The sequence below is a fragment of the Acanthochromis polyacanthus genome, chromosome 7 (assembly GCF_021347895.1).
Source record: "Acanthochromis polyacanthus isolate Apoly-LR-REF ecotype Palm Island chromosome 7, KAUST_Apoly_ChrSc, whole genome shotgun sequence".
Taxonomy (NCBI): domain Eukaryota; kingdom Metazoa; phylum Chordata; class Actinopteri; family Pomacentridae; genus Acanthochromis; species Acanthochromis polyacanthus.
In genome coordinates this window covers 18,500,447-18,520,218 of record NC_067119.1, presented here as the reverse complement: position 1 = coordinate 18,520,218, position 19,772 = coordinate 18,500,447, and the positions used below count along the sequence as shown (strand labels likewise).

General features: G+C 40.0%; 1 protein-coding gene across 2 annotated transcripts in view; it reads left to right on the top strand.

The window, feature by feature from the left end:
• Window positions 1-19,772, top strand: part of unc5ca (unc-5 netrin receptor Ca) — a 230,232-nt gene that overhangs the window by 142,885 nt on the left and 67,575 nt on the right. For both annotated transcript variants that reach the window (XM_051950524.1, XM_051950525.1), the window contains exon 4: window positions 10,885-10,988. In XM_051950524.1, the coding sequence (XP_051806484.1) occupies window positions 10,885-10,988 (104 nt within the window). The remainder of the gene's footprint in view (window positions 1-10,884; window positions 10,989-19,772) is intronic.

Genomic DNA, 19,772 nt, shown 5'->3' with positions numbered 1-19,772 from the left:
TCGTGCAGACTACTGCATTGCATGTTAATTGAACCTGTAACACATTGTTTAAATATGGTGAACACCTATATTGTTTAATTTGTACAAAATATTTGCTGACTTAAGCTGATGTAATATACAATGCAGTGTATGATCACAACATTGTGGTAGTACCACAGCAACACGTTTCCTGGTTAATTTGGCTTGTCAGCTTCAAAAGATGTTTGAATTTAGCACAGCATCCCTACTCTCTGCAGTGTTTTGGTATGTGAGGATGTTTTTCTGTCTGTCAGCAGAGAGTTAGTGACACAGTCAGAAATATCCTTCTAAGCTCCGCTAATAACACTCTCGAATGGAATGGGACCTCCTTGGGGTGCAATGAAAGCTGGGTAATGTGCTGTTTTTGGCTTACGTTGGGGCTGATACATGCTGAGAGACAGATGCAGGCGAGTCTACGTGTACTGGCCTCAGAGACTCACAGAGGTAAGCACAGGAACGTAGACAACAACAGTACAGGAAGGAACACAGAGGCTTGTTCAGTAGCCTAGCTTATCAACAAAGGTTCATGAAGGTATGAATTAGTTCATAGATGCATAAATGTGTGTCTCCATAGCATCTTTGCAATTAAAAGATTATGTATTATCAGCTTTTAGCAGGGATTTCCACATCACCACACCTCTTATTTTTCAGTATCTGCGACTTGTATTTTGTTGAATGTTTCTTGTTTTCCTCAGTCTGATTCATTAATATATAATTCACGCTGTAAACAGCAATATAAGGCTGCAAAAAGCCTCCATTTATGGTGCCACTACTTTTGATGGCATGCTACTAAAATGACCTTACATCACAAGAGGCTAAAATATTTTTATGTTTGGTCCTATTACCATACAGTATCTTGGACCATTCAATGACTGTGCCAATTTTTAATGGCAGCTAGTGTTCTGAACTCTATCATAAATCCTCACACTAAATTTTAAGAAAAAAAAGGTTTGGCACTGAATCAAAAGCCAACTAGCTTGCCATTTTACCTCGATCATATACATATAGTCACATTTTATCTGTCAACCTCTCCATATACACAGGAGGTGTGTGTGTGTGTGTGTGTGTATGTGTGTGTGTGTATATATATATATATATATATATATATGCATACACACATATATATAATATGTATGTATGTACAGTAATTGCGCAACTCTGAAATGTCTGCTAGAGGTCAGGTAGACGGATGGTGATGGAAGATGCCTCTCAGAAGGCTTGTAGGGTCAATAGATGTCAAGGAAGAAAACAGTGATATAAATCCTGCCTCTCTTTCACTTAACTCCATGTTTCTCTTTCTCTTCAAACCTCTAATATCTACTTTTCTTTTTCTCCACGCAGTATGTATTTTCCTTCTGACTTTGTCTGTCCTGCCGTCCTTCACTTTCTCTCTTTCCATTATAACTGTGATTTTTCCTTTAACCAGATCTGATTACACTCAGCCCCCTCTTGCGATAACCTTTTACTTCAAATCGACCCAACCTCCTGACCTACGCTGCTTTCGGCTCCTATTTGGATCTAGTGTTGTGATTAAAATGCTTCCTGGCAGCTAGAGCTTGCTGAGCAAAGTGTCTTTTCTTCTGCACCATGCAATAGCAATTCAGCATTTCTCTCCTGCGATCCCCTTCCCACTCATTTTCTTCCTCATTGTTTCCTTCTCTTTTAGTTTTTTTCCCTCACTTTTTAAGAATGCACTCTTCACATGCTCATTGTTTTATTCTGTCACTTGTGCTCTCTTTTCACCCTATACTGCTTGTTCTGGCTTTTTTTTTTTAAAAATAACTATGGAATTAACACTTCAAGACACTAACTTAATTTGCAGTTTGTAGCTGGATAATGGTAGTCACTGTTTGGACTGTAAAAATGTCAAATGCACAATCAGAGTGCATTTAAACCTTTGACTGATTTGCTGGGCTTTCTGAGGACGTTTAATGTTACATTGAGTGTGGTGCACACAGCATAACTCAAGTTTATAAAGCAGATGAGATAAACACAGATACACATTCACACAGTAATGCACAACATTGCAGGCACGTATACAAGAGTAGGGGAAACATAGACATGTACGCACAAATGTGCATGCATTGTCAGTTATGCTCTTTGGCCCTGCGGCTGTCAGGTCAAGTCCTTCTCCTTCAATGGATTAGCAATATGTCAAGGTCAGAAACGCACACACTGTCACACACACACACACTCACACGCACACACACACACACTTACTGTGTGTACAGAACTACACCGCTAAATGCACACACAAACACCCAGACGCACACAAGTTTCAGATGATGGCAATTTGTTCTGCCACCTTCCTCTGAGACATGTGTGTGCATAGCAATCAGGAGTCCAGACACTCAGGGGCACAACAACACAGGCAGCTACTTGTGTCAACTGGAAAATGTGTGTTAGTGAACTTCTTCTGTTTTGTTTATGATGCAAATGTCTCAGTTACATGTATTTAGGTTTTCTTTCAGTCATGGATGAATTATACCAAGAAAAACAAGTCACAACAGTGGTTGCTTCAGTTAGAATTTAAGCATATATGAGATCCTCTCTCCTTTTGTGCTCATTTATGCTTAAACCTTGATCTAGCTAACAGCGTTATAAACATTTAATTGTAACCCAGCAACTGGAAAACATCTGCAGTGGGTTAGCCAACCTCCCCAGTATGAAAATTTGTCAAACACAGCCATAAACATAGTTTCAGTAACATTTGACATTTTTTAGCATAAACTAGCATCCTTAATGTAACAGTTTGCACTTACAATTACAAAACTGATGCTCCATGCTGATTGTATTTTTGTTATTTATTCATCCACATTCTTCCCAACACTTGCAAATGGAAACACCTCAGTTTTTTTTTTTCTCATAATAATATCATCAACAGGACCTATGTTTCTGCTTTTGGGAATGACTTCATGTTGGTCAGAAGCACTGAATAAACATTTTCACAGCGAGAATCCACAGTGTGTGCATGCGTGTGGAAGTGTGGTTAGGATGTTTCACCATTGCTGTGAGCCTCTGAGCTTTTTCCCAGATGTCAAGGACTGCTTCAGGGAACAGTTATGCGTTAAAGTGGTAAGCCGCAGTGTTGATTTACTCACACAGAACTCACTCGCTCACCCAAAGTCACTTTATAAAGTCCAAGTGTGGGAAAAATTACATGTATATCACTCCTCACTATACTATGTATTTTCTTGCAACTTGTATTTAGGTTTTGTTTTTTTAAGAGAAATGAAGAAAAAGACAAACAGAGTCACTGAGATGTCTCATGAAAACAGAAAATGTGTTGCAAAAATTAGTTTTCAGTTTTAGGTACAAATATAGATTTAACTAACATATTTTAGTAAAGCAGGTGACTGTGAAGGTCTAAACTGTGATGCAATTGTAGGTCATTGGCAAAGTTTAGACAATAGTAAAGGTTAAAAGTTAAACAATTGAAAATATAACATAGTTCAGGAGAGACACAGGACTCATTATATACACTAACCTCTACTGAAATAAGTCCATGATAAGTTTTTACACTTTTGAAACCACAACTGTTTCCACTGAAGAACCGAAATAAACACTTTCATTCAGCTAATTTCTTCTGGAACCTCATTAAAAAAAACCTACTGGAGGTAGCAGACAGGCCTTTGAGCCACGCTTAATCCTAATGAGTCATTTTACAAACCACGATCCAGAGGAAGTCGTCGTGCTCCAGAGTGCTGCTGCTATGTCAGCGAGCTGAGCCGTTTACTTGTTCACAACTTGACTGTGGATGGAAAGACCTTGTCTGATGTTTAGAGCTGATCACAGGTTGTGAAGTGTTGAAATGACAGGGTGTAGGGTTCAGTGAAAAAAAAACTGGTCTGATTGGATGAAGACTCTCTAAAGTCACTTAGAGAAAACAACTCCTTATATAACCACACTCAGATCTCTGTGAAACTCAAAGTCACAGTGTACTCTCATTTTGTTGTTTTTTTAAAAACACCTTTTAAAGCTTTATTAGCAATTCAGGACCTGAGTAGGTGTGCTCAAAGTTTGAAGAAGCTTCTGACCATACACTATTTCACGGAGAAGAGTACTGGAAAACTTTACTCAAGTAAACATATAATTAATTCTAAAAATGTACTCAATGTGCACAAAAGTAATTTGGTTAAAATATGCTTTGAGTATGTGTTACAGCATTTTTAGAGAGGCATCGTAATGGAAATGTTATTATAGATAGAACTATAAAAACTTTGAACTCATTTAGGTGAATGAAAAAAAAGGGCAATAAAATGTTATGACGATTAGTGGATCAACACTACACCAGGAAGCACACAGAAAATTGCGTTCTAGCCTCACAGCTGATTAAACCTAACAAACATACATCCACCTTCCACAGCTTAGACTTGCCAGAATTAAGTAGAATTAAATGAAACTGATCGGAAATAAATAAAAAGTGACACTGCACATGTATTTAATAACCTTCCACTTATAGAATGAACAGCAAAATAGCGCATCACTGAAGCAGACAATACAGAGCCAGATAAACAATATGAATTCCACAGAGTTTCTATCACACACACACACACACACTTTGCTGTACATTGCTAAGCAACATGGTGGTTTTTGAATGCTCTCTTGTGCACAGTTAGATCTGTGATTTGTTGTTGTACTCGTTTGTTGTTGTCTGAATTATGTTCATTGTGCACCCCAAAGTGGATGTTTTTTGTTCATTCATTGTTAATGCAAATTATAGCTACTACACTCAGTGCTCTTCTCAGAGTCTTTGAGTGGAAAGATTTTTTTTTTTTGCAGTCGGAATAGTAGCAAAGATTACCAGTCATAAAATAACAGAATGGTGATGCACACCTCAGTAAACATAGAAGTTCCTCCTTAAAAATCATGCCTGGTGGATGCACTATTAGCACTTTTTGTACACAATATGTGTGTGATTTAGGTTGCAATAAATCATGAACTAATTAAGAGAGCTGCAACCTATTATTGTATGCTGAACATAACCCCTATAATGCCCTTCTTCATTTTATTCTTGTGTGCTTTTTTTGTACCAACTGCTAAGTAGAATGCACGGTCTGTTTGCAGTCGTGCACCTCACACCTCTTCACATTTGTCCAGAGAATTAACACATGCATGTGTTGTGTCAGCAGAGTGCAGTGTCTAATGTCTGGACGTGGAGCGCTGCCCTCGAGCTGCTCCAAACACACCAGCAGCTTCTTTTCTGCAGATTTGGCTCCTTTTTTTCTCTCACATTCCCATGGAATGTATTATGGCTTTAATATGACTTTCTCTGTATTGAAATGTTGCACAATACTTGACATTAAAAAACACTTTGTTAAGATTATTATTTTTAAAGACTCCAAAGTAGACGCACACTCAAAAATATACAAGAAAGTGAATGTAATTTGCTTCGTCTACCCCTACTATGGCATTAATAAATGGCCTGATGTCACGTAAATGATTATCAAGCTGCATTTGAAATCTTCTCATCAAAGGATACGAGAACAAAACAAAACAGGCAAAGAAAGTTTTACTTCCTTCTAGTAGCATACATAGCTTGTACAACCAGAGCTGTTTATTACCTACAACTTTGATTCTTATCATTTACCACGAATATGTTTTAATTACAAATCAATTTGTATTTCCTCTTTCTCTAATGCTCATGTAATATTATCTTCCCCTCTTGTGCGCTTTATCACTTACATCATTCATTTTTTTCAAGTCAGAGGACTGATTTCTTTTTTTTTTCATTGCATGCCATTGTGTAGGAAATTGGATGTCCAAATTATCCTCTCTGAGACTGAAGGAGAGTACTTTCCTCTTCTCTTCCCAAGCATCTCACATTGCTCTTTATTGCTTGAGCAGCTGCATCAGGGGAAACCGTTATGATTTGGCATGGGCAGCATGCAGCCAGAGACACCCATTTTGGATAATTGCTCTGAAATGTGCTTATGTAGAGGTGCCTGAGGCAACCAACTAACCACAAACATAATAACAGCTTTACTTGAGCTATGGAAGAAGAAGTTGCAGAAGGAAGGAGGCGGAGGGATCGAGGTACAGAGGGCAGGAGATGAAGAGAGAGGAAAAGAGGGAGTTTATGCAAGGAGAGGTCATTTTTGAATAGATGCTGACACTGCTTTATTGTACATATAATAAGAGTTCACACTGAGGAACCTTCACAAGGTCTGTGTTTCCCAACTCTGTTGTAAAAGTTCTTTTGAAAGAGAATTTATCTGTGTTTTGGTATATTTATGAAGCTAGATAGTGTTATCTGCAGTTGTGGAATGAAGTGGGGTCAGTGAATTGGCACAGCTGTCCCTCCTGTCCTGTGCACATATTTCCCTTGGGCACATACGTATTTACACACAAGCACAAAAAACACACACCTTCCACAGACGTGAATTAATGGTCCCCTGGTGCCATGAGCACAATGTCACTTTCACTCTTTTTTTTTCTCTTCAAAACACACACACTGCTAACAAACTGGCAAAATTTTGTCCACCATAGGCCCTTAGCTTAGCACTGTGTGTGAATATGTGTGTGTGTTTGTTCATCCCCCAAGCAGTTTGCTTTAATCTCCTTTAATTTCATTCTCAATCTTTATGGAAATCAACTCACAGCCAACTCCTCATTTCACCATCTCCCTTACTAATTAAGAGCAGGAAATTGTTCCTGGAATTGCCTGGCATGAGAGAAGTGTGTCTCATCCCTCAATCACTTCCTCATTTTCTCCTCGTGTCTACAGTTGTGTGTTTTTTGGGTTTTTTTTTCACATTCGTGGTTATGTGTGAAGGTCTATTTCTCTGTCCCGCTGTGAGTGTCTTACCACTTTTGTGTTACTGTTCTCTGTGTGTGTGATGTGCCAGCTTATTTGTCTCCATCACCGGTGTGCATTTTCCTCAGCGAGACACTATCTCTCCATCTCTGTTGTTCTGTCTTTGTCTTTCAGTATCTGTCCATGTACGTGTGTCTTTGTGTTGTGTGGGTAGCCATGTGGTGGATTTAAGGCTAAAGCTTTGGGTGATTACTCCCATAATGAACCATCATGCTCTGTTCAGGCTGTCATCCCCCACAGGGATTGGCTGTATTATGAAGTTATCATTCAGCCTCAGCAATACTCTGTGTCCTCACATAACTCTCTTAAGCAATATAGCTCTACACACAGCATCTAATAATGAGTAGATTTATATTGCATGAAATTAAACCTCACAGCATACAGTAGTTTGGATGTAATCTTGGAGAATTTTGTAAGTCTGAAATGCTTTCTCAGTGGTGCAGACCGCGTGATCACCTGTGAGGCCGTATTCACGCATAGAGAGTCAACATGGCAAGTTCTCTCTCAACAGTCATGACTCTGTAGTTCATCTGGTAAATATAACTGCTGACATATTTTACAAACTGCACACAGAAAAGCTCTTATCAAGAAGATGTAAGCAAAAAAAATAGCACATTATAGAAACAACAATGCAACACTGACACCTGCGCTGGCAGCAATGACTGACACTGTGGTTTAAATCTGTCCTCTGGTCAGTCCTAGCAGGGGTCACACAGCCTTCAGTTGCACCTGTCTGAGGATATTTACATATAGTGGAAGCTTTTTGGCGCTCGTCATTCACATTTGCTTGACAGTTGACTCTTTCAGCCACTACTGTGTATACCATTAAGCAGAGAATTATTCCCTTTACAGTCGACAATGTGTTTGTATTGGATGGTAGAAAACAAGCTGTCACAAATTCATGTTAGCATATAGTGTATGTATGGACAATGTCAGAGTTAAGAAGTAAAACACCTTGCTGGAATGGATTGATGCGATGCGAGACACTTGTTCTCACAATTTGACAACTTCTTTTTGTGCTACCTGGCCCTAAGACTGAGGTGACGATGCCCAGAATAAACACTAAACACCAGACCATTGCTAATGCATGTACTGAAGTGCCTTTGAATGGTGATCTATGCAGCTATTGTTGGATGTACTGAGGTGCATTAAAAAGATGAAGCTACTGCTTTAGTTTAGGGAAAAAAAGGATTGAACTGCATAGTTGGTTGTTGTGTGTCTTTAAACTGATGAGAACAAAGTGATTTGAGTTGCAAAGTGATTGGTGATTAAATAGAAAGCCTCAATCTCGGGTTTCACAAATTTTCTTTTTGTTCTTCAGAACTAGTGTATAGAGTGATTCAGAAAGATGAAATTAGCATGCATGCGTTTTTTCTGAGCTGGATTCAAACAAGTACCTTTGTAAACTAAACGTATATGTATTATCTCTTCAGTGTCTTTTAGAATCACATTAGGGTCTTGATAAAGGAGATGTAATCAAAGTTAGATTGATGGTTTGGAGGGTTGATGGATGGCTGGTTTTGAGAGAAATGAGGCAGATAAATTGGACATGATTCAAGGTGGACATGACTGACACCAAATTCTATTGGATGGTTTGATATAGAAAAAGTGGTTGACATGAAAAACAATTTAATAGGTAATGATCAAGCAGACTGTTTTGGTTTTTTAAAAGATATTCTTTCTGTGTCCTGCCAACTTCTCCATTTTTGCTTTTCTCCCCACCTGCCATCCCAACTTCAACCTTCAACCTTTTTTCCCCCTCCCATTTTACCGCTACTTCTCTTTCACTCAACACTTTCTATGTCTTTTAGCCAGGTAAGGTGGCTGTCCTGATGAAATACTCAGACAGTGGCTCAGAGTCGTTCGGTTCGGCATTAAAAAATGTTCTACCTTGTGTGTGTGTCCACAAATGGTGTACCACAGCTGACGGATAAGGTGATTAAGAGTACACCTGGGAACCGGGGGAGTGAAAGGATACAAGGTTAACACACACATGCATGCTACATGGACACACACACACACACACACACACACACACACACACACACACACACACACACACACACACACACACACACACACACACACACACACACACACACACACACTATGTCCTCCTATGAAAGTTTTCTGCATGGTTCTAAAAGGACAGAGGGTAGAAAATTGGTCTTCCATAGCTACAAGTCATCCTTTCAGAGCCACAAAGTGACTCTCAAACTCCTCAAAGTGAAAAAGGTTATATTACAAAAGTGTTATCAGTTGGTTGCTGCTTTTAATGCAGCCACATAAAAAGATTTCTAAATATCTTTTAGAAATCTCTTAAACACATATCATTCCAACTCCGGAGTGTCTTTCATCACATTATATTAATCACATTACTTAAAATAGTGGTATGTGCTACTTCAGTCATCTAGTTATGAAGCCTGCTCTCACCTACAAGCACAAGCATATCAATATACATTTAAATGTAGTAGTTTACACATTTGCAGAAGTATGCACATCAGATTTCTGGTTTTTGCCAACTCTTAATTTAATTTTACAGATACTTCTTTGTCCAAACCATAGCAAGGATATTTGTCCTTTCAAATCAGAAGAAAAAATTAAAAAAAAATCTATCCTGATCTCTTTCTTTTCACCCCCACTCTCTCATATGTTTCTATTTAGGAATGCATCACAACATCTGATCAGCACCATAAATAAAGTCACCTGCTAAGTCCTGCAACACCACCTCTTATCTCAGATTACGTTTTTCTTTATGAGCTGTTTTTTTCTGCGGCAGGCTAATTATTTTTACACATGTTCAGTTCGGCCTCAAGTATAAGGATACATGATTACAGTGTCAGAGTGCAGCAGAGAACCAGAGAGGTGAGCAGAAAAGTGGCAAATTATGCTTTTAACTCTGTCCACTACTTGAAAGCAATCAGAGTCAAGAAGGACAAGGTTAAGCAAAAAGGACAGAATGATGTAGAAATCTATGGTGTTAAAAGTAGACCTAAAAAGAGGCAGAGCTACAGAAAGTTTAAAAAATACTTTGTTTCAGACATAATCTGACCAAAAAAGCATTCTTTCTATCCCCTTTTATGAGTTTTGCTGTCTTCTGTTGGTCTTGTTCAAATGTCTTGCTAGTGTGTCCATAATCGGCTACTGCGAATATTTTTGCCCTCAAAATGAAAACTGTTGAGTTCTTTCTGAAACTTCAGTGAAAGAAATGGTAGAACATTCCAGACTGCTTTGTAATGCTGTCATTTATCACAGCATGTGAGCCATTAGTGTGAATCATTTATTGTCTTTGGCCTGCTGGAGCTCCCTGAACCCTGGCAGATCTATATGGAATGAGAGCAAGGTTAAATATTGTGCATAGTGATGGAGAGGCAGGCATGCAGCAAAGCAGCCTGTGTTTAGTGTGTACAGTCAAAGCACTTAAAAGTATGTTCAGCAGTGTGTGCGTGTAGAACTGCTGCAATCGATATGTGTCTCTGTGCGGGTATGTGCACCCCTGCATAAGAATCAGTTGACATTCAGATGTATACTGTAACTAAGTGTTTTTCCTTGTTGTAAACTGGAGAGCGTGAGAAGTCAGTGTATGCATGGCTGACTTAAAACACCACCAACTCCATAATTACTGTGTCATTGTTGGCTCAGAAATTAGGTAATGACCCTGGTTTACACTGGTATCACATCAACTCCAAAATGGTCCCTGTAACTGATGAATCACAGGATGTTTTTTGCAAAATGACCTCCCACACAACTTCCCTTGCTGTTGAGATTTTTTTCTCGTTTGAAAATGTGTGTGCCATGTTTCCAGGGTTTGTATTTTAAATGACTCAAAAGCCCATGAATACATGAAGTGTATCCAGTTAACTCGTTTAAATGCAATGCTTCAATCTCAATTGACCACCACAGTCACCACAATGTGCAATGTAGCTGGAAGGTTACCACTGGCTAACTAAGCTGCTACATTGTTACTCCATTGCTTACGAAATCTCCATACAATAGACTTGTGTGATTTTCTTGTCCTCAGTCAATTTGTTTCTTGTTTCCCTCCTCAGACCTGAAGAAGGCATTTGAGCAGGAACCCCTGGGAAAGGAAGTATCCCTGGAGCAAGAAGTGCTGTTACAGTGTCGCCCTCCGGAGGGCATACCAGCTGCTGAGGTATGTGCAGCATTATCGTTAACCTCCGCCTGAGATGAACACAAAGTAAGATGTGAGATTAAGAAAGAGGACTGGTGGAGCAGAACAAGGCAGTGATTGAATAGAGGGGATGTCAGAATGAAGGCAACAGAGGATGTAAAAAAAGATATAAAAATAGAAATCATCAAGTGGAAATAACTTGAAAGTGCCACAGAAAAGTCAGTATTTTACAGACGTGACACTTTTTGAAATTGCCTGGAACTTTGAACGACAGACAGAAGAAATGAGTGGTTTGATGGGTGCATGCACTCTTTCACTATTTGCAGGCAGTGGGTGAAGAGTTTGCTGAATAAAAACGTATTTTGCTCTCCTGACACAATCTGTTTAACATCCCTTCTTATAGTGGTATGCCTTTATCAAAAATTGACATGTCAACACCCATTCCTCCATAGATCATCCAGAATTTTCATTTGAAAATTCCATAACCTTAACAACTGCTTAACAGATTAATAATGAGCTTTATATGATTTCACATTTGCCTTATTTTGAGAGGTCTCTCCAACATGTTTCAGAAATGTGAAGGTCCCAAAAAATATGAAATGAAAATTCATTTTTACTGTGTTTTGTTATTAGAAACTTGGAGGTGCACAGTAAATTCTATTAAGATATAAATTGTTTACTTTTGTCGTTCCTCAAGCCCCCCCACCTCAAGCTGTTAAATTTATTTATTTATTTATTTTATTTCTGTTTCTTAAATGCAACCCATTGAGAGAACTTGTTAAGCACCAGTCCCTTTGCAGACATTTCCAAAGCTGCAGCTCTGGACCGCTGGTTTTATTACTGCAACATCATCTGATAAACTCACCATACACATGGATTAAAAATGATGGCTGTGCTGTGAATTTGGAGATATTTCCATTTGAAATGTCACTCAGAGAGAAAGCTAGACATAATTGCTAGTGTTGGTCTCACACACTCATTCATGTCTGTGTCAGCTCTCAATGTGGTCAACTGTTTTGCTCTGCACTGTCAGTCACAGATGCAGAGAGAGTGCTCTTCCTGAAGGGGGTGTGGTCAGCAGCAGTGGCAGGTTAGAAGAGGGCTAAAACCAAGAGTTATAGTGTCTTGGTGAAGTTAATCACTGAAAACTAAAAGGCACATCCTGCATTCCCTTGAGACTTTGATTATTTTAATGTAAAGGGGCATAATATTAGCCTAGCCGCGCAAGACAACCCACGGCAACAAATTTAATTCTCTGCCAGGGTGGGTCTAGTTACCCTCCATAAGGCTCCAGGTTGGATGCTCCTAAAACTGGCCGGACGAATCACCATGAAGTGTAGAGTCAGAATGCGGGCGTAACTAAGTGACGACAGAGGCGCGACGATTCTGACAGAAACAACCGGAAACAACTAGCCTAGCCGTGCTAGACAACCCACGGCAACGAATTTAATTCTCTGCCAGGGTCGACAACAAAAACGACAACAGTCGTTGAGCTCCATTAGCACCGACTCTGAATAATCTTTCTGTTAACATGTCTGTAATATACTTGAGCTTCACCCATTGACTCAATAAATAAGGCTTCACCGAACTACCGCATCCTCTGAGCGTATTCGTTGCGCTGATTGGTTGTATACCTACCCAATTGCTGCAGAGTGATTTGATAGACAATCTTTTAGCCCGCCTCCCTCCCTGTCGAGCGTGCCTTGACCCTTGCATCTTCAGAGCATGGGTCTAGCGCGGCTAGGCTAGCATAAGGACCTTTTAAACATTGTTTCTCTTTGTACAACATCATGTCTGTTGAATTGTCACAGGGGAGCAACCTGAATCTCATTTTAATCGACATATGCTCAAAAGTGCTGCTACACTGAGGTAGCATTGATTCTAAGATCCAAAGTTTAAATTTAGGCTTACATTTCAAGCTTAAACATCCCAAGAGAGGCAATTTGAACACAAGTTGCATGGAGAAATCCCAGTGCAGAGGTTATTTTACATCTTCAGTGCTCGCTGTCTTGCTGTTCTTGAGCTCCAGGACTCCAGAAGGACTGAAAATGCCCTGTTCCTTTTTATTAGCACATATATAATATACATATTACTTAGAAAGTAAACTGAAGTGACAGTTTAGGAAAGCAAAAAATCACTTGTATTTGCTTCCATAACCTCTTATAATGATCACATCAGTCTTTTGACCACTTAAGCAGTTAAGCATATGACTTTATTGCCTTGTTCAAGGACAGTTTGAGGCGGAGATTACCACCTATGCCATCTGCAGGTGTGGATTTCAAGTATGCACATAAATACAAGTGTGGTACACATACTCTCATAACCTCCTCTGTGTAAGATAATATTGTACCCCTCAAGTACATTGTCAGCACTTTGACATTTAATACACTCATCAAACGTGTCACACAGTAAACAAGCACTACAGAAGAGCCACACACGTCATTTCCACTCCCTGAGGGCCGTAACTACAGTAAAGAATGCCATTTACAATTCAGATTGTTCTTTACATTCCTAGTTTCATCTGGCTGTGTTCCCACCTGAATGGATAAAAATACATAATTTCATCTAGTTGGTCACTGGGGAAGTGCAGCACAGCACTCGGAGAAGGCTGTGCTACCGGATAAGGAGTCTCTGAATCAGGTTTCACTCCTCAGGGTTTGATAGTCATTTTCAATTGCACCTAAGTACACAGCTCCCCTGAGAGCGAGGAGGAGAGAGAACTGAAGGAGAGGGGCGAGGGAGGCACTCAGACGGAGCAGCATACAAAGTGACGGAGAGTGTGTGAAAAAGGAAGCGATGATGGTGGGGCAGAAAGAGAAAAGAATGACACAGAAAGATGAGTGGTAGGAAATAACAGAGTGATCATATTCTTTGCCTCAGAAATCCCAAATTATTCTTTTGTGAGATAAATAAATAGGTTGGATTTTGGCTAAAGTTACAACAGTAGTAGCCCCATAGACATTCACACACAAACGCAGAGGCTGTGTTTTGCTCAAGTGGTCTATCTTTTTTCTTCCATACACCCACGTTCACCCTGGAGCTCCTTCATCTTTAAGACACATCTCCACACTAATGACTCATTACTATTCCTGCCTTATCTGCATCTCTCAGTGCATTTTATTTTTGACACCTGTTTGAACAAAACACATTGATACACAAAGGCATACTCACAAATCTCCTGGGCACAGACACACGCATGCACACACAGGGACACTCAAAGCTATTTTTCCAATGTGTTCAATTTGCTACCTCTTTCATTCCCTTTTCTGCTGTCATAATGGGATCTTGGGGCAAATGGATTGGTCTGTCTCCCCTGTCTGGTGAAGCTGATTAGAGGGATTTAAGTTTAAAACCTGCTGATGACCTCAGGTTGTAGCCCGGGCTTTCTTTTTATCTCTTCTGATTTTCTATTTCTCTTTGTTCTTATCGTGTCCATTCTCTTTGCCATTCACATTCTCTATTTCCCCTTTCACTAGCCCATTCTTACACATACAACCACCTTTTTTCTTCTTCTTTTCTGATTGACAGCTCTCACTGTTGGCGTCCCGTGACCTCTTTAGAAACGTTCTAATATTAGTGGTTGCGGTTGCCGAGTCGACCAGTTGACGACCGTCGTAAAGTTGTCAATGTGATGGGGTTGTTGCCCTGATATGTGATACCTACCTCTTAATGCCCAGCTGGCATCGCATGGCTGTCAACATGCTGCGCCGAAGCCTCGACTCCCTAAACAAACACACACACAATTTACATTCATGCACCTACAGCTTACATTCACATGCTGATATTTGTCCATGTATTTTCACGATTACATGTGCAGATTCAGCCTTAAAGAAATGCACACACTTGAAGCATAACAAGCTTCAAGCTGTACACTGAAGAACAGTTTCATCGGAGATCATTGTATCGGCTGCTAGCCTTGACAGGCCAGGGTCAACCTAATCTGGGATTGAAAAGAAAACGTCTACGCACTGATGCGCCGTTACTTCCTTTTCACTTTCCTCTGACAGTACAGTTCTTGTCAACATTCCATCTCCTCTACATGTTTTTTTCTCTTTCAGTCTGAAGCTCCTAAGAGACACACGATTTGAGACATTGTGAAATCTCTGAGACACATCTAAATCTCTTTAGACTGTGATAGAAAGCCTTTAAAAGCTGATGGAAAGCTATTGGACTCAGCAGGGAAGGTTCAGCAGTTCAGCAGGAAAGGCTTTACGGACACGGACGGTAAAATCAGAGAGCTTGCAACAGGTGCAGCACAATGTTCAATCAAAAATTTTCCTAGTTTGGTTTAATATTTTTAGACCATCATCCGAATCACTGTAGAAAATGGAATCTTGATCAAAGTTCTTTTGAGAAACTCCACCGGAAGCATGCAGCTATGTGAAATCGAGGTCCGAACCACTGTCAGCCTCGCCGTATATTTTCCTTACAAATGTTATGAGGGTCATTAGGACACGGAGGCAGCGAACTGACAGCAAGAATACATTTATCATAAAACTTAAAAGACCACGAGTGACCCCAAAGGCCAGGCAAAGTCAGTGAACTGCACATAGCAGGTGGAGTTATAGATTTGTGTGTGTGTGACTGTGGTTGTCTGTGAATATTTGTGTGTGAGCCTGTCTGCGTCTGTCTCTCGGTGTGAGTGATTACCCCAGCTGCAGTGAAATAAACACATCAGTGTGTGGTGACAGGCCCTCCATGTGTCTGCTCCTAACCAACACACACACACACACACACACACACACACACACACACACACACACACACACACACACACACACACACATACACAGACACAAAGTCAGACGGTAACTGGATATGCTTCTGGAGCCAGGTCAAGATCCTGTCACATTCTTGACCGCTCAATCCTCACCCTAAATTAATGGAAGTTATTCACATGGATAACGACTAACGATCGACCTCAATGTTAACTTTCTGCATGCAACTTTTTGCTTCAGAAGATAAATTATTAGCAAACTCAGAGACCTCCGATTTTCATCGAGAAGTTTTTTTATAATATTTTATTATTTTCACATGGCAATACGTTTCATTGCATTTCATTTATTTCATTGTTGCGGGCGTCATGGTGCTATAGGAGGATTGTCACTGAAACTTGAAATATAGATTCAAGGTCCACTTTAAGCTACAATATTTCCGACTTTAATGCCCTTGATCAAGCTCCAGATCCAGCTAGCGGGGTTGCTTTCCTGGATCTGACAGCAATTGAAAAAAAAAATTTACCCTCAGACATAACACACCCCCCTTCCCAGGAAATAACCTGGACATTCGTGGTATTCATACTGTATGTGTTTGTGTGAACCCAGGAGGCAGACACCCCCCCCACACACACACACACATTTAACTCCAACCCTCCCTTGCTGTGACCATTGATGTCATTTTTTGTGAATGACTTTCCATGTTGACATATGTGGAATGAATCTAGACAGGTGGCTTTGTGTAATTACCCGAATGTGTCTGTGTATGTATTGGTGTAACTTTGTGATGCAAATCATAGCAGACTTTTGTGTCAGAAGGCATCAGTGGGTTGGTGTGACCGAAATGCTAACGGCTACCTCATCCTCACACTCACTCGGTACACTGTACATAGACACACACATACGCAGTCTGTTTCAGTCCTCGCAATCACCGTTGTGTCACGTGATGACGTTTACAAGCAGAACCTATCTTGAGATCATAACTGCGGTGCCAGTAGAGTACTTTAACTGGACAGTGAAGGTGACAGTGTGAATTAAACTGTCTAACAAATAAGACAAATTCTCTTCTCGAGTCTAGAGATGGAGACAGATCTATTGAATTCCTTTAGCTTTGCACATCTTTCAAATTTCACCAGAGTTCAATATCCTTCTGTGCTTCAGAATGTATTTAATACATGCTGCTAGATAAACTATTTGCAAGTTTTGAATACATCCAAATGGTGTGTTTCGCCAGTACATTCTACCAATTCTTGCATCAAAATCTCTGTCAAAGGATTTAAAGATGAAAGACATCTTTTATCCAGGGAAATAAATAACTACAGAGTTAGACATGTTGACTGGCATTTTTGAAATATTTGTATTAGTGAATGAAGAGAATTGAATGTACCCGAAGGGACAGGAAAGGTGTATAGACGGAGCTTGTAATATCAAATAAAGCCTTCGATATTTCCTTAGCTTTTCAATATGTTGTGACCACAGCATGAGATGAATTAAAGTTATTTTCATTTCGAACAGTCTGTGGTGAATCGCATGTGTGGATGAGTGTGTGTACCTGCGTGAGTACATTTTGTGTGTTGCCTGCATGCGGGCGTGCGTGCGTGCGTATGTGTGTGTGTTTGTGCACAAAAACAATTTATGTAATGCTGCTTCTTCAATAGATCCTTACCTTAATCCTCTTTGAGCTAGCATAGTAAGCCCCACGGCTCATCTCCCATCACATTTTACCTTGATCCTCAACCTCTGTCAGAAATCATCACCGTAATCCACAGATTAGTCAGCAATCTCTTTTTTTTTTTAATTCCAACAACCCAGGTGAATTATTGAAATGGTGTTAAGATTATTAGAATGCTGTTGTGATGGTCTATCATTGCAGAGTAATTTACAAATGGCGCAGATGAGGAAGGGCAGCTTTCGTCAAGTTTTGGTGGTAAAAGTGTTGTGGCGGGATGTTCGTGACATTGACAGGGATTAGGATCTAATGATGTGTTTATGCTGACACATGAATCGACGCACACGGATGCATGCAAGCACAGTATCATATGGTTTATCTGTCGGATTTCTTCTCTCAGTGTATGCCAGTGCAAGTCCTTTACGACCGCTTTGTATTTTCAAACAGATATCGTCACAGCTGCACACACAGAAATGGAGAAAAGAAGAGAAAATATATACATCCAAAGTAAGCTGTGATTTTAGTAGCCTTGGGAGGCTGCTCATCCAGTGATAAGCCATGTCAGTAAATTCAGGCATTAGTCAGATCCCACTCCAAAGCCAGCAGACTGTGCAGAACTGCATCCGTAATGTGACTTTTCCATTGCAAAACCTCAGCATCAGCTACTGGGCTTCCTCACTATTTTATTCTGTTGACTGCTCTCTCTGTGTCTTTATACAGTCATAGGACCTATGTATCTGTAGCTTGTTTTGCAGTTCCATTTTGTTTAGTTCCAATCACTGCTCCTCTCTAGACTGGGACACTCCAATATATTTAGTTTGCTGAACATCTTGCAAAACAATTTTTTTCCCTTTATTTTCTTGCTGCTTTTCTTCCTCTTCTAGTGTGATGCTGATTTCAGAGTGCATGCACTGTTTGCAAATGATAACTGAAACTTTTTTTATGAAAACACTAAACCAAGATGTTTATCTTGGCTTTCTCACACAAGGGAAAGAGTTTTGCTATTTCAGCTCTCACAGTGACTGTAACTGCGAGCACTTACAGTATCGTCTTAGCCATTTAGGGAAACCATCAATCAAAATTCAAAGAGGGAAGCTTCTCATTACCTACAGTCACTCTGTATTTTGTTTCTTAACTGACAGCTCAGCCTGCATTTTGTTCCTCCCTCCTTACACAGGACAGGAAGTATAGAGGCCACTGATCATACAGCATGTAGTTTTGGTTCTCTGCGGTCTGAGGTTTGAGTCTTTTTGAAACTAGGACTTTGTTCTTTTGTGTGTACGGTATGTAGAAGGCTAAGAGGGTGCTTGACTCAGAGGTATGAGGGTAGGACATAATGAGGGCGTTTGTGTGGATCCCCCCACACACACCCCCGAAATTAAGAGAACCTTCACTCTCCCCTTTCATTACCTGTTCAAAAGCTTTGGCAAAGACTTACAGGATTGTCCGCCTTTGCAATTAACTTCTTTTAATGTCTTTCTGGCAGTGACATGGGAAAAACGTTGTTCAGTACTTTGGTGTTGGAATGCTGAATGTGTTTTTCTTAATTGTTGTTTTTTTTGGCTGTTTGTTTATTGTTTTCACTTGATTCTTTCTGTCTTTAATGAAACCTTGCAATAGTTTCATATCTCAGCTATTATTTTTATGGTTTCTCTATGTTTTGGGCATGCTGATGCTACGTGAACGGGGCAGTAGAGACAGTTGTGAAACGTGAGGAAAGAGAACATGGAAATGGCACACAGTGTAGGTCTTGCTGGCTGGGAGTTGAACCGGACTCACTGCCTACAGATATTTGCACACATGTAGTAAACCGTCCATATCACTTCGCCCCATCTCAGCTGTTTTCTGTTTCTGTCTGATCCTTTTGGTATTCTGTCTCAGTTTCTCACAATTTTTCTTGACTTTTGTCTATTTCTCCTGGTCTTTTTTCACTTAGTCTCCGTCACTATCACAGTCTCTCAGTCTTCCTCATGCCCCCTGTCTTTCCTGACATAGTTCGAGACAAAGCTATGGATTGATGGTGACATGCTAGAGTAGAGTGTACTGCATTGTCAGACAGCTACCCGTGCTGCCCTCGGCAATCCTGACAGTGTTGTCATGGATGAATGAACCCACTGTTTTGACACAGGGTACAACAGTGTCAAATAACAAAACTCAGTTCTGTTCTGTCAAGTTTTGTAAGTTGTTGGACCTTGTAAGTCTTTTAGGACCAGAGACTAACTTTTGCAAGTGTAAAGTTGCGCACATATATCTGTGATGCTTTTTTAAGGTTTCTGTGTATTTATATACTTGTGCTACATAAATCTAATGCTCATGAAATAATTTAGCATCAAAATAGTTTTCAGTCTGACTACTGGCAAGAGTTGAGAGATAATTTTATATACTTAAGTACTGGAGCAATTGGGACAGTAAATTCCTCAT